We start from the raw sequence: 15,013 nt of genomic DNA, 5'->3' as shown, positions 1-15,013 counted from the left end.
TGTGTCTCCAAACTGCCGGCTTTTTGTTGCACTCTGAAGTGCTGAGCTTTGGGACTGCTTAAGTCTTGCTCTGATCCTAAAGGCTGCTCAGTCTCAGGGGCGCTCGTGCACACGCGCTCTGTGACATGACAACACGGAGGGGGCTGCTTTCTTTCCTTTTCCTTTCCTTTGCTTCTCTTTTCTGTATTTTAATCTTTATTTTATTTTATTTATTTATTTATTGAGTCTTTTCCCCCCTCATACTCCCCTTGCACCTCATTTTTGGGTGTTGGTTTTCTTTGTTTCTAGTGTTTGAGTAGTTCAGGAAGTTTATGGATTAATGCAGTATTTGAGTCCTCAGGGCTACACAAGGTTTTATTTATTTATTTTATTTTTGTTTTATACACTTTCCTCTGCTCATTTCATATCTCATTCCTCCTGCTTGGTGTTTACTCTTTTTTTCACTCTTGCTAGGTTTTCTTTTTGCTCTCCTTCAAGTTCTATCTTTCACCCTCATTCAAGCTAATTATATATATATATATATATATATATATATATATATATATATTTTCTGCACTACGTCCAGAAATTACTTATCACTCTACAACAAAGAAAACTGCATTCCTGCTTTTTTTTTTTTTTTTTTCATTCTTCACGCATTTGTCAGTGCTTTAAAATGCTCCCTCTGTTTCACATGTGGATGGCTATATCAGTCGTCTCTCTGCCGCCCGTTTTAAACGCCGGCTCTTGCTGTCAGGCCGATCATACTGCGCCCAGCGGGGCTCGCAATGGGATCAGAGCAGCGTCCTACACTCCCTGCAGCTCCAGCCCAGGCTTCCTTCAGCTCAAACCCTGCCGCACCTCAGCATGGCAGTACATGTGTGATTGACCTTGATGATTAGCTCATGAGCTGTACTGGGTGTTTTCGAGGAGGAAATGTAAAGTCTGAAATGTACAGTATTGTATCCCTCAAGAACCGATGCACTGGAGGATTCGGCTCTGATCATAGGAATACTGATAATTTAATCGTCATCGTAATTCAACCTCTGATCTCGGGTATTCCTCCTGCCCGGCTGATTTCACTCTTTTATGCTAACTCGAGAAAGGTGTGTTGATTTAAGGTTATCTCAATACAGTGCAAATGATTAGTACTGAAGCAGATTGATTATGCAATTACTTGTCGTAGTACAATGTGCGAACTAAATGTGTCTCCTGCACTTAACCCACATGAACACACACACACTCACTAGTGCACCCAGAGCGGCAGGCAGCCATCCCTGGCGCCCAGGGAGCAGTTGTGGGTTCTGTGCCTTGCTCAAGGGCACCTCAGCCATGGCTTGAGGGAGGAGGACAGTGCTGTTCCTTCACTCCCACCACCCACAATTTACCTGCATTTTCAGATTTGTATGAATTCCGGTGAAGATTTGAAGCAAAATACATTAATGTATGTGTTGGAGTTGGGTGGGACTCAGATAATATCATCTACAAAAAGGGAGTGCCACAAAAGTGTTTGGCAACCTCTTAGTGCTGGGAGATATGATCACAAACATTACTGCTCACTGACAATAGCTGTACTGTTCCTATGGTGATGTGGTTATGCTTGTGTTGAAACAGACTAGTGGTATTAACTTTGGTCACTGCAGCTGTTTTTCAGTGTTTACGTTTCACCTGTTTAGGTTCAGAATCATCGTCACTAAAGTCAAAACATGTCCAAACGAGAAACAGCATCTTACTTTGTTGCTCGGTTGGCTTCTGTGTTTAGGTTCTCCATTTTGCTTCCATGTGACAGATTGGATGGCACAGAATCGGGTGACTACATGCGCAGTGGAGTGGTTTTAAGGGGAAACACATGAATGCACAGTGGGGGACATTTACAAAGGAATTAACATAAAAATTGATATAATCTTAATTGGCAAAACTGTGTTGTTTAGATGTTCGGAATGTCTGTTGCCCAGCCATAGATTCACCCTTCTAAAGTAACAGAAAGATCACGTGTGAGCGTACCAGCCGTGCAGCATTGTTTTACCTAGTACCTAGACTGAATCCTGGGGGCAGCCATCAGACATGCCTTTTAATTAGAGCTGGAAAAGCACCAAGAGAACTCTAGGACCAGGTTTGAGATGGACTCATTATATAAAGTAGTGCTGTGTGAAAGCCTTCTTTATACAGATAACATTTCTTGAGGATGTAGACTTAATTTAGTTTTTAGTTAAGGTTCATAAAGATTTAATTCTCATACATGGAGAGCACTGGGTGATAAATCTTCATCGATGCAAATGAATTGAGGCCTGTTTTAAAATAATACATTTGCAACTAGCCGAGCCTAACGATTTAACATAACGGTTAATAGTACGTCCTGATTTTCACTTTCCCAATCAATGAGCAGTGGGAAAGAGAGACAAGAAGATTTTTTCTCTCTCTCTCTCTCTCTCTCTCTCTCTCTCTCTCTCTCTCTCTCTCTCTCTCTCTCTCTCTCTCTCTCTCATATAGCAGCGAGTGTGTCTCTCCAGCTCCGTTCTCACCTGGTCCTGCAGGAGTCCTCTCAGGTCCTTTCACTCTCCTCCGTATCGATTGCGTTGTATTCCGTGATTGGCCCTACTTCTCTTTGACCTTGTTTGCTCCATACTGTTCTGGCGGAGTTATAAAGGCATAGAGAAGCGGGATCGATCTCAGCACAGCAGAAATATTACCTTATTACTCTGCCTCTGCTAATGATACCCAGCCGTGATGAAATAAAACCCCCTGCACTCTCAGTGCTGCCAATGCGCTCAGGTTCATCGGGGTGAGAGAGAACCCGTTTAGTAGTACATGTCTAATATGACTAGATGGCATTTGGCGAGGCTGTCGAGCGGTTTTGGAGCCTCAGAGCCGCTGGAGCGCTTAATCTGTGACGAGAGCTGTTTAACTAAATTGAATTGGTTGTGTCATATCGACAGTTCTGGCGAGTGGCAGAAGGGGTTGCTCTTGAAGCAGCTTTTCAGAGGCGTGCTGATGGAACTGCCGAGCGCAACACACGTCTGCTCTCCCCTCCGCTGCTGGGCTCGGTCTGCTTTAATGGGGGAGTTCTGTGCTCCAAAGCATGGAAGCCTTCATAGATTTGCAGGGATCATTACAGGGAAGTGACTGATCGATACTTTTCCCTTTTTTAGTTCTTGTTTTGCAGCATGTTCTCCCTCGCAAACCACAGTGAAATAGTAGAAATTCAGGCAGTAAGGCATATCATTGCAGTGGGACTGTCCCCAGAGGTGGATCTTAGTCCTCGCTCTGGATCGGGAACGCTGTCGCACTTTGAGTAAAAGGTGTTTGATAGGAGCATCTGTGTGGCAGGCGTGGGAGCCAGTTCTCTTAATGTCCTCATTCAGAGCTGCTGGAGCTGTCAGTAGTTATCGCTGTAATTGTGTAAATTATCAGTTTTCTGTGGTTTATTTTGGATCAAGGATTTCAGATTATTTTAATATTAATTGAGGATTAAAATAAATAAACATCTAGTTATTTTGACAGTACTAAATCGCGATCGCATGTTTGAGCAGATGCACCCTCACTTCACCTCTCCATCCAAACGGTAGCCTAAAATGCAGAGTGACTGCTAGTAGCCAAAGTGCTGGTAAGTATTAGCATGTGTGTAGAAGAGATTATTTCACAGGCTTAGGGTGACGGCTGGTCAGACTGGCACAGAATCTCCACCAAACATCTCTCTTCGAGGAGTCATTTGCTGTCTAGAGCTGTGGCTCACATGCATAGACTGCTCTCTTTCTCACTCATCTGTCTCTCGGCTGCCATCCCTGCTTTCGCCTTTTGGTAAAGAGCTGTCAGAGCTATCCAACCCATTGTCTGGGTAGACTACTCGCTCACTGAACTAACTCTAGTTGTGTTCGCCTGTGAGCCCTCATGGCTGTCATCCAAGAGTGGATCAGCCTGAGCCACACATTTTTGAGCAGCTATGCAGGGTGGCTGTAGATTTTTCAGCTCGTCCTACAGCACAAAGGCAATTAAGGACACAGGTTCAGGTGCAAACAGCTACTCCCATTATTTCTTACAAGACCTGGTTTTGAGCCAGAGTTAGACCTAACAAGTGAAGGCAAAGATCCACTAGAGAGAAATTCTGGCCCCTGGTAGTGCTTGGAAGATGCTGTTTTTGAGAAGGTGACAGCTCTGGTCACTGTTAAAGGTACAGGAAAAGTGTCTCAAACACAGGAGGGCAGTAGTATTCTTAAACCCTTCTTTTAAATGTAAAATTCTGTAGGAGGATTAATGCAAACACAAATGTCAAGATGAGTGCTAACAAATAAAGAGAATTAGCCCAGTAAGTGTTCATTTGTTTGGCTGGAATTTTAAATGACGCTCCAGCGAGGAGCTAGAGTACATTCTCAGTGACACACACAGCCACTGCAGAGCTGAGACAGAGATGGATTCGCTGGTTCATGTGTGATATGAACAGCCTCTTGTGTATCATTGCTGTAATTTAGGAAATACAAAATGCAGAGAGCTGCATCTGTCTCCTTGTCAGACACACTATTATTTCAGGATTTTAAACACTGCAAGTAGAAAACTAGAATATTTTGTGAAAAGCTCTAAGCTGACAGAGCATGCATACGTTTTCGTGGTATCTGTGAGGTGTAAATGCTGTAGTTTTCAGTGGTAGCACAGAGAACGAGTTTGTGTTTTTGTTTGGAAACAACGGGTTTGCTTAATGGCTAAACCTTTAAAGTAATGTTTGTGCCAGTCCTAGTTATTGCACTGGTAGAGCCAGTGTCCACTCTTATTGATGGACAAGGATCCTTGAAAATCCATTGGAGTGCAGAGTGGGAGGCCACATGGGCACAAACACAGACAAAGCAGAAAGAAGCCTGATTTTGTTGTAGTTATGCAGCCAGATGGCGTCTGCCTTAATCACAGTAGAAAGTGTGTTTGTGTGTGTGTGTACAGGAATGAGAGTACATGAGGCGGTGCACGAGTTGAGGGGTGTGGATCTGTAATTTCCTGGTGACCATGCAGAAACTTCAGCTCACACACACATTTTTCCACCTCGCTTCTTCTTCTCGCTGCCTAATTTCCAGCCGAAGCAACTTCGCAGTGAGTCAGAGAGAGAGAGAGAGAGAGAGTGAGAGGGATGCTTGTTGCCATGGCAACATGACACAAGCAAAGGAGGTCAGACGAGAGCAGGCTAATAAACTATCTTTTTTTTTTTTTTTCATTGTTTAATAAAAAGATGGCTACTAGCCAGAGCTGTTTATTTATTTATTATTTTTATGTATTTATTTACTGCTAATTCCTGGCTGATGTCTCAGTGGTCCACCCCCCTCACCTTATCCAGACTCAAACAGGTTTTCTCCCCTGGTCTTTGTGGAAGTGCTGCCTTTTAAAACGCAACAGGGGACAAAGCAAATGTCATCCAGAGACACGGAAAAGAAAAGAAGGGTAGTGGAATAAACTAGGGGCGTTTTTCGTATGCAGAACGGCATTCTCTTGCCCAGGGCTGGGCTCAAATAGCTTTAAAGTTTTTTCCCTCTCTCTGACTGAAAAGTGTGCTGTTTACCTTAGCAGTACTCCCAACTGGGGAGAGAGCGAAACTTGACAAATACACAGTGATGCTGCACATCTTAGACATGCCAGATACTGCGTCTGTGCTGTGATTAAAGGGACAGGATGCCCCAACATGAACATGGTGAATATTCAGAACTTAGAATAGCCCTGAACTGAGGGTTTTATATATATGTGTGTGTGTGTGTGTAGGCCGCTTGTGATGGAGTGCGGGTCCAGAGGGGACTTCTTAAGGGAACAGACTGGCTAATGCTGATTGAAAGAAGCCATTGGCCTTAAATGGCATCATCATTTCAGAGCGTTTGAATTATTGATTCTTCTAGTTAATGAAGGCCACAAGATCTGGCTTCTTTTCTGCAACATTGATACTGATTGTTGGCACTTTGTGAAGCGTGATTTTCAGCCACCCACTGTTTTTCTTTTCTTTTCTTTCCCCCCCCCCCTCCATTTACCATATTTTTATTATTATTTTTTCTTTTATCTCCTCTTACCCCAGCTCTCATAGCTACAGGTGTCAGCCATGGCTCTCTATATGGCGATTATGAAGACCGTTTAACTGTCAAAACCCTTCCCTTTGGCCCAGTGTCTGGCATGTCTGGGCATGTCACATTCTCCTGGCGGGGCAAGAAGTGGAGCAACTGGACAAGAGTCAGTGTTTCTGCCTGCGAATGTAATCCATTTGTACATTTCACTCACACCATTTTTTTTTTTTTGTTCTCTCTCCCCTGCAGAAGCAGATCATCGTGGACCCTCTGAATTTCAGCGAGGAGCGTTTCCGCCCGTCTCTGGAGGAAAGGCTGGAGAGCATCATCAGCGGCGCCGCCCTCATGGCCGACTCTTCCTGCACCAGGGACGACCGCCGAGAGCGCATCGTGGCCGAATGCAACTCCGTCCGCCAGGCTCTGCAGGACCTCCTCACTGAGTACATGGGGAATGTAGGTGCCCTCTTTCATACTCTGTGTTGTACGCAGACGTTTGTCCGTCTTTGGCCAAATGACTTTAGATATACACACGCGATTTTAAGAAATGTGGTTGAACGTGCCATTTCACCAGAAGTGTTAACCACATGGACAAATAAATACTCTGAATTATCCCTTCGTGCAGCCTTGCAGAATATTATAAGCATCAATCATTAAGACCGGCCTGCATCATTTTCTCCAAAATGACTTTTTTGGATGATGTGACAACATCCAAGAAACTCATCTAGGAAATAGATTAGGAATTGATTAGGATGCTCCAAGTACACAAACATTTGTTTGAGAGCTTATTTGCAGAGGCCAATATTCTGATTGATTAACAAATAATACGTTCTGCAGCTGTGCCTCTGTGTTTTTATTCCTTCACCTCTCTCCCCCTCTCGCTCTGTCCTTGGGTTTGGTTTGCCTGTTTTTAGTGCTAGCAACATCCCTCAGGAAGCTTTAGTCCTGCTGTAATGTACACCGACCCGTTCCCTTGGGAGAGGTGTATGAAAAAGGCCTGTCTCTCCTGTCCTATACTTTGCTTTTGGAGAAGGGGAGATGGTATACAGTACAGGAAGGCTCTTTATGGTGCTACAGATCGATCTGCTGAATGGTCAGCCCTGCCAGTGCTATGTTTAATTAAGACTTGCAGCATTTTGTTTGTTGATAGCTCAGTATATTGAGCATTTAACAGTGAAACGAGAAGGGCTGCACAATGCTGTTTAATTGTTAAAATACTGAGTCCCAGAAGGCCTTGGTATGCAAAACAGGCTTTTGAGAAACTGCCTTACGGTCATGTTTTTATTGAGCTACTTGAACAATATCTGATGTTCTGGAGGAGTAAAGAGTATTTCTGTCTTCATTAATGGTTTTATTTTTTTTCCACTATTAAGGCTTTATTAGCGCAGTGCACCATAGCACAGATGTTGTGGAGGTTAAATGCAGCTGCTGTTTAGTTATCTTTTTAAATATGAATTAGCTTTTGCTCAACTTTTAGTCTTTAATCACATATAATTTGAACAAACATCATAGAAACCAAATAGAAATGAATCAAGATCTTAATCGATACACGTTTGTCTCCAGATAGTTCCTTGGTTTCGCTGTAATATTTAATTAAAATACGCTTGGACCCCTTCCTGAAGCCAGTTTCAAACTTTGAGTCCACCTTCAGACTCTACCTGAGGCAAGTCAAAATCAGCTGTAATCTGAATTTCACAAGATGATCTCTGCACCTCAAACAGAAACATCACTTGGATTGTTTCTTACAATTAGAACAAAAACTGCCCCGCTATGCTAACCATCTCCATAGCAACAGTGTAAGATGAGAAGGGAATAAAACCAATGACTAATTTTTTTTTTTTTGTTTTTTTTTGTTTTGATCTGTTTTTTTTTGTTTTTTTTTTTTTGTTTTTTTGTTTTGATCTTTGTTTTGAGTTATGCAGTGATTCTGCGTAACTCACTGTGTTTAGTTTATGGGTTGGTTCTACCTGGTTTACTGTGGGATGTGTTCCCCACTTCAGCACGTCTTGATAATTGTTAATGAGAGTGTGGGGCGGATTCTCAGACCTCCAGGACTGCGGCACTGTGAAGAACACTGCTGTACAGTAGAGTTTGTGAAGTTTTTGGAAACCGTGCTGCCTCCCCTGAGTTTGCAGCTCAATGGACAGGAGGATGTGTCTGCTGTTGAGTGAGCAAATGAACAGCCTGGGGTTTGATTCACACGTCTCCATTGCATTCGCTCTCCCCGTGGATGGGTCTTCAGTTGCAGTCTTACTCTAAGCTCATATTCTTCTTCTGAATTATTATTATTATTTTTTTTTCTTTAAAGTGACCATAGAGCTAATGGATAACAGCTTTATTTCAATTTTTAAATTAAATTCTCGTCCAATACGGAACCTGACTGGAAACTAGGCTGCAGAAACGGCATGTTTGAGTTGATTGCGTCTGTCCTGTAAAGGAAACCTGTGATTTTGTGGGCTTAACTTTTCACCCTACAGCAGCTTAAAGGAACGCTAGGTGAGATTTGTTTTATTTATTCTCTCCTGGGTCTCCCCTTGTGTCATTAATATTTACAGCACAGTACTGAAATCGATGTGAATGAGGAGGGAGTTTCATAGTGCAGCTACATTATTAAATAGTCCAAAAATTACATAGTGCATTTTCTGCTGTGCTGAGCATGGAGGTGCAAACACAGAGGCTCTGTTCTCACTCTTACACTCATTTGAAGCATCACAGCAATTTTAAAGCTGTGTAAAATAATAGGAAGTATTCCTTTTAATGTGTTGAGGTTGAAACTGTAAAAGTGAAAAAGCACTTATGCTTTTTGGTAACAGCAGTGTGTGTGTGTGTGTGTGTGTAAATTTTCCAACCTTTTAAGGGAATCGAACCCAAAACTTCCACTCCCAAGCCTTTCAATACAAATATTTAACAAATTTTTTTTTTTCCAAACAAATGGTTCTATTGATTAAAAAGAAGTTGGGAAAAGGGGCATGTAAAACTTAATTTGAACTGTTTTTGCTTCTTAGACCTTCACACAAGTCTTGATTGGGCCTCGTGGGGAGGGGTAAGATGAGACACAAGATGTGGGCTATGGGCCAATCTTACACTAAGAAATCTCCTCTGAATTTCGTGAACTTGATGTTGTCTGGGAGCTGCTCAGTGCCTCCTCTGCTGTAATAATTGTGGCTCTGTTTATTTGTTCTCGTGTGGTGAGAAAATGTCTCATGCCGTTGGCCTTCACTGGTACCAAGGCTTCTCTAATTGATATAAAATAAACTAATTGAATAATTAAAATAAGCAGAGGTTATGAGGGATGGAGAAGCATACCATGTTCACGTTGAGTGTCTCTGGAGCGCTGCTAGTGTGGAGGTCACAGGAAGGGCAGCTATGAACAGGGCTTCCTCTATTATTGTTCACTCATTGTTTCTCTCTCTCTCTGTGTGTGTTTCTATCCTCCTGTCATTTACCAGCGAAATTGCATCTCTGCTTGATGCCTAACAATGAGAGGCAGCCAGCCAGAGATTTTTTTTTTTTCTTTTTAAGCGGCATTGTAGCTGTAATGCTTTCTTTGCTTTTTCCAGTTCACTGTAGTTCAGCGTTTCCATATGACATTTATTTTTCACAAGATGTGAATCAGAGTGTAGGTGAATGAAACAGTGTGCTGTCTCACTCTGCTGGTGCTGGATGGGGCTGACAAAACACATGCTAGTGTCACTCAGTGTCTCTCTCTCCTCCTCTCTCTCCATTGCTATCTCTCTTTCAGTATGTGTGTGTGTTTGACAGAAGACAGAAAACAAGGCAACTGCAGTCCTCGCTTTGCCTGCCAGCATAGCAGCAGCATCCCCCTCTCTTTCTCTTCCTCTCCCTCCCTCCCTCTCTCCTCACACTGAGCTGACACCTCCCGCATGGCTTATTGCAGGTTGTTCACGACTTCAGACCTGCATCCGAGGCTACGACTGCTGTGGATTCCACTGTCATTAATGTCCACATTTAGCTCCTCAGCGTGGAAGCTGAAGAAGCGTCAGTTTGATATCATCTGAGGGAGGGAGGGGCGGGCGGGATGGAATGACGACGACGACGACACAGCTCTGCGTGGGTTACGAAGCCGTTTAGTCAGCGTTCCAGGATGTAGCCCAAACAGTTGTAAATGTCACTTTATCTGTTTGGTTGCATTTTGTTCTTCCATCCCTAATAAGTTGCGGTTATTAGTTGTTGCACAGATACTGTATTATCTCTCATTCACAGCTCAAAGACGCAAGTGAAGTTACAGATGCTAAAGTTTGAGATATTTTATTATGCTTTAAATTTGATTCCAATTTGGTGTATTCATCAATGTATTCAATAGTCTCTAATACGTTTCGTCATGAAGAGATTCTAATGTGCTGTCCCAGTGTAACTTCACAGGTTTCAGATAGTTGGTAGAAGACCAAGGAGCTATATATTTCATATACATTTCAGAATAGTTTGTAGTATTTGAATGCACACTAATATATAGCCTCACTCTTGCCGCCCGGCCCCCAGACAGCCCTGTGCTCCACCCCCTAACGTTCATGTTTACAAATACTTTAATGATTTATTTATGTTTGAATCTCGCCAAGCTCAAGAAAAATCTCTGATCTTAAGGGTTAACAATGCACTGGAGACCTGCACATGACTGGAATGGAGAAAGCGCCACAGATTGATTCCAGAAGCCAGGACATTAGTCATGAATATATGACTTATCAAGTGGTGTCCAGAGTCGATGGATTCCATCTAATAAGCCGGTCACGTGCTCCTCCACTTGGCATATGACCACGGCTGCATGAAAAATGCTGATATAATTGGGCAGAGCCTGTAGAAATATCCTGTCCTCCCCCAAGCCCTCTGTTGCCGTTTGTATGCCCGAACTCAGATGACTGTCACAAAGCCATATGTCCCTAAAGAGCGGCCCTTTCTGCTGAATACAGATGAGCGACGTTGTGCTTGTTGGGCCCTTTTTGGTCCTGGTTATTGCTCATGCTCTGAGCTGCCAGTTTGTTTTAGCCGAGCCCTTTCAGAGAGCAGGTTTTCTCCTTGAGTAGTGCTGTGTACTCCCTGTCCCAGTGCCCAGCCCTGGGCTTCTATTCACCCCTCAAGCAGAGTGGACATGACAGGACTTTAGCTGCTCACTCTCTTCAACAGCACAAACAGATGAGGGTAGGGATTCGTCCTCAGCCGTGGTCTAGGCTGCGAGAGGGGCCTTTTTTAAGAGACCATGTAGCATTTAGTCCAAGGGGCAATCTCGTTCTTTACCGCAACCTCTCCAAGTCTCATTCCCTTCCATCCTTTATTTCTGGCCTGATTTGTGCACGCTCTACCCACAAAAATAAAGATTTTTATCCTAATGATAATATGGGGAGAATAGTACATAAACTAATTTTCTAAAAATGCCACTATCTAGAATGGGTTTTTTAGCATATCGTTTTAAACTAAAAGCTAAATGCCATCAAATGTAATTAAATTGCACTTACATTTTCTCATTATGTTGACTAGGATTGTTGCCAGAGTCATTTGGGTCTAATTTATTACGCAACCTTTATTCTTCTTTTTTAATTCAGTGTTATTTATTTGTTTATGTATTTATTTTTAAGATCATGTTTTAAGTGTGGCAGAATTTTGAAGTTTCTTCTCGTGCATTTTTCCTGAGTCATCTACAGAGACAATTCACCAGCAGCGTTTCTTGTGCCAACATTGAACCCATTAAGCAATGAGTTAATTTATTCCAGCTTCCAGAGTCACCGAGGACAGTGGTGCTCTTTGGTTTCCTGGAGTCCAAAAGTACCCCTTTGCATCTCCCTTTCTATAAAAGATCATTCTTTAGTTCATTTTCAGTGAGAATTTCTATTAAGTGATTCGATTTTCATTTTCACCTCTGATCTTGTTTATTAAAGCTTATTCTATTTCAACATTCGTACTTAACAGCTTCTTGGTAACTGTACCTTCCTTTTAGGGCTCTAGCACCGTTTATTTGTCCCAATACAGTACTTAAATGTGATCCTTTTTCATCTTCTCTTAATGTTACTCTGATAGGTGGCCGTACAGGCGATGTTCACAATTGTAAAGAAAAAAAAATCATCTTCAGAATGCTGTGTGCAATGGTTTTACACAATGGAGAGAACTCCAAACATTGAAAAGCATGAACTGAAAGGAGGATTGCTCTGTTCCTGCTCTAAAGCTCTAATTACATTACTGAAAGTGCTACAAAACTAAACAACTCGAGTTACAAATTAGTTTCTGTGGTAATTCAAACGTGTTAAGCTTCATCCAACTACAAACAGTCGTTTTTCTTCTCCAGCATACCATTCCACCTTAAGAGACAAAGAGCTTTGGAACATGAACAAACTGCATTTCTCCACAATCATAAACTTCCCTTTTAAGGTTGTGTTTAGGTGCCCACCAAATACATTAATACCTTGACTTATGTGTTTTAATTCATAGCTCAATTTGCTTGTGTCCAATTAAATTTACCAATTAAAATGAATTGAAATGCTATTAATCCGTTCAAGCCCCCCAAAATAGTTTCTGCTTTTTTTTTTTAATAAGAAAAATTTTCCTTATAAATAACAATGCATTATAAACAATAGTACATAATAAAATGGATGTAAATAAATCTGGTTCTGTTAAGTGTATTTACCTTGAAGATGACACAAACATGCTGGTGGAGGTGGAGGAGATCGGCGGCCTACCGAGTGACAAGTGGCGTAAGCTCGCTCGTAACTCGGATCTCGTCTCGCATCATAAAGCAAAAAAAATCGACTGAGCGATGGCTCGTATCTCAAACTCGTACACTCCGAAAAGTTGATTCACTCGTAAGTCAATGTTCCACTGTGTAGTAAACAAGACCGGATCTTGTTTTGAAGAGATTGAAGAGCATTTTTGCTTCCATTTTGTTTCAGACATTAAAATACTATACTGAAACGCTAGAGGAGGGGTATTCACTCTGTAGGACGAGGGGGCGGCGGTGAAGACTAAAGGATTTGAACTCTTTGTTTTAAGTGAATTGCGGTCATTATTAAGCAGCATGAATTTTTGACAGCCTGTGGTTTTACAGCTCGTCTTCGTCCAAAAGCTGAAGTCTTCAGTAATAGGGCCGTTTCTAAACTGCTGTCTTAACTGTCATTTTTAGAGCTCTGATGTGGAGCTGTAGTCAGTTGTTTGCAGAGTGAACAGAAAAAGTCTCTTTTAGATTTATAGTATCCCGTTGCTCAGTCTGGATAATGTAGATTTTCACTCACAGCTGTATCTTCACCATTGGCTAGGCTTATACACGTCTTAGGGCTCGTTATATACATGTCTGTGTGTGTTTTGATCTCTCTATCTCTTACCCACTCACATCTCTCTTGTCTTTATAATGCTCTCTGCCATTCCTCCATTTTTAGTTTCCTTTTCACTCCCCCCCCCCTCCATTTTTCTATCTCTCAAGGCCAGTCCAGTTAGCTATAATGAAGCCATCTCTTTCAAGACGGACTCAGTGTAACAGTGTTTTTCTGCCCTTTCTGCTTCATTTACTGCCCTGAAGTTTTAGACAGAGACTCTGGCTTTTTCATCCTTCTGATAGATATGTTGCTTGTTTATCGAAGTAGCAAGGAACAGTGTTCCCATGTTTGATGTAACGACTTGGGAGGGGACGGCTGGTCTCACTGTCCTTAATAATTAATAGCCCAAGTAAATTCAGTATTGACCTATAAAGTTTGTCAGCTGCAGAGTGGTGATACAAACGTCACTTCCTAAGCTGTCAAGATGCATACATATACCCCCCCCCCCCCGCCCTTCTTCCCTCTTTGAAATAGATTAGAGCATGCTCAGGGGAAGGCACATGTCAGAGCACTGTGTCTACTTTCTCTCGATCTCAGAGACTTGAGATGCTTTCAGCCGTACTCTCCAAATAACTATTCAAGCAGCTGCCGCTTGGTGTTGTAGTTCCACTCACGCAAACTCTCACAGACGATGCTGTAGTCAGATTTGAATTCCTTAAGGGAAGCGATGGGAGTGTTGATGCTGCTGCAGGTGCTGTTGGTGGTTCATTAAATTGAATCTCAAAATGCTTTACACAAAGAGATTAATATTGTCATAAACTGAGAATAGTGTTGATGATAAGGACAGTGCTGATACGTGGTATGAATTTGATGCCATCTCAGGTCATTGTAAAGGTCTCTAATCAGGTCTGTAGGTCTAGACTAAGGCTTAAAAGGACTGAATGGCCTTGAAAGGATGGCAGTGATGTGAATGGGATCATTTACAGCAGCTGTCTTTGTTTCTTGGACATTGATGACACAGTTAAGCACAATTGCGATATTTGTCTTGACTTTAAATGCAAAAGGTGTCAGATTGCTCAGATTGCTGTGAAATAGTTTCTGCTTTGTTTTGCCAAGTTGGCGTAGTGAATCCAACAAGAAGTTCAACTTGGATGCCTTTTAATGATTGTGTTTTGGCTTCAGACGGGGGTGGGGGGGAGGGAATAACACTTTAAATGATTTGCTCAGTGGCCTGTTGAAGACAGAGACTCAGTGGCTGCTTAGTGGGTCAGATCTCTGTTCACATGCAGTTATAGTCAACAATTTTAGTGACAGATGCTCGTATAAGTTTTCTAATGCTAACGTCAGTTTCACTGGCGCAGACAGTTGTGCTTAGTGGCAAGAGAAGTTGAGCATAAAGAGTGAGAGTTAGAAGAGGTGCTTGTGTTTGCTGAATCTTAATGGCCTCCAATTCCCTGTGTCTCACCTTGGCTTAGTCTGTTTCTCAGAAGGAGTGTTCAGCTGGTTACAAAACAGCAGGTAATTAATGGCTGCTTAACAGGCAGATTGATCAGTGCTGCTGCTGCTCTGTGTTGCTTGGTGGTGTTACATCAGAGGTGTCCATCCGTGCATTTTCTGATCTGGTGCCCTGCATTGTTCTAGCCTTGTTACAACCCACCTAATCCAGTGTAAGAACATTTTGAGGCGTTAAGTGTTGGACTGGAGTTGAGACCTAAGATGTAAGTCTAGAAACTATTCTTTAGCAGAGCGGGGGGTTGAAAT

General features: G+C 42.3%; 1 protein-coding gene across 1 annotated transcript in view; it reads left to right on the top strand.

The window, feature by feature from the left end:
* Positions 1-15,013, top strand: part of ctnna1 (catenin (cadherin-associated protein), alpha 1) — a 124,514-nt gene that overhangs the window by 22,806 nt on the left and 86,695 nt on the right. Inside the window, exon 7 of the mRNA XM_066667815.1 lies at positions 6,252-6,455. Within this exon, the coding sequence (XP_066523912.1) occupies positions 6,252-6,455 (204 nt within the window). The remainder of the gene's footprint in view (positions 1-6,251; positions 6,456-15,013) is intronic.

The sequence above is a fragment of the Hoplias malabaricus genome, chromosome 4 (genome assembly GCF_029633855.1).
Source record: "Hoplias malabaricus isolate fHopMal1 chromosome 4, fHopMal1.hap1, whole genome shotgun sequence".
NCBI lineage: Eukaryota > Metazoa > Chordata > Actinopteri > Characiformes > Erythrinidae > Hoplias > Hoplias malabaricus.
The sequence above is the reverse complement of the archived record's forward strand: the minus strand, read 5'-3'. Positions and strand labels throughout refer to the sequence as shown.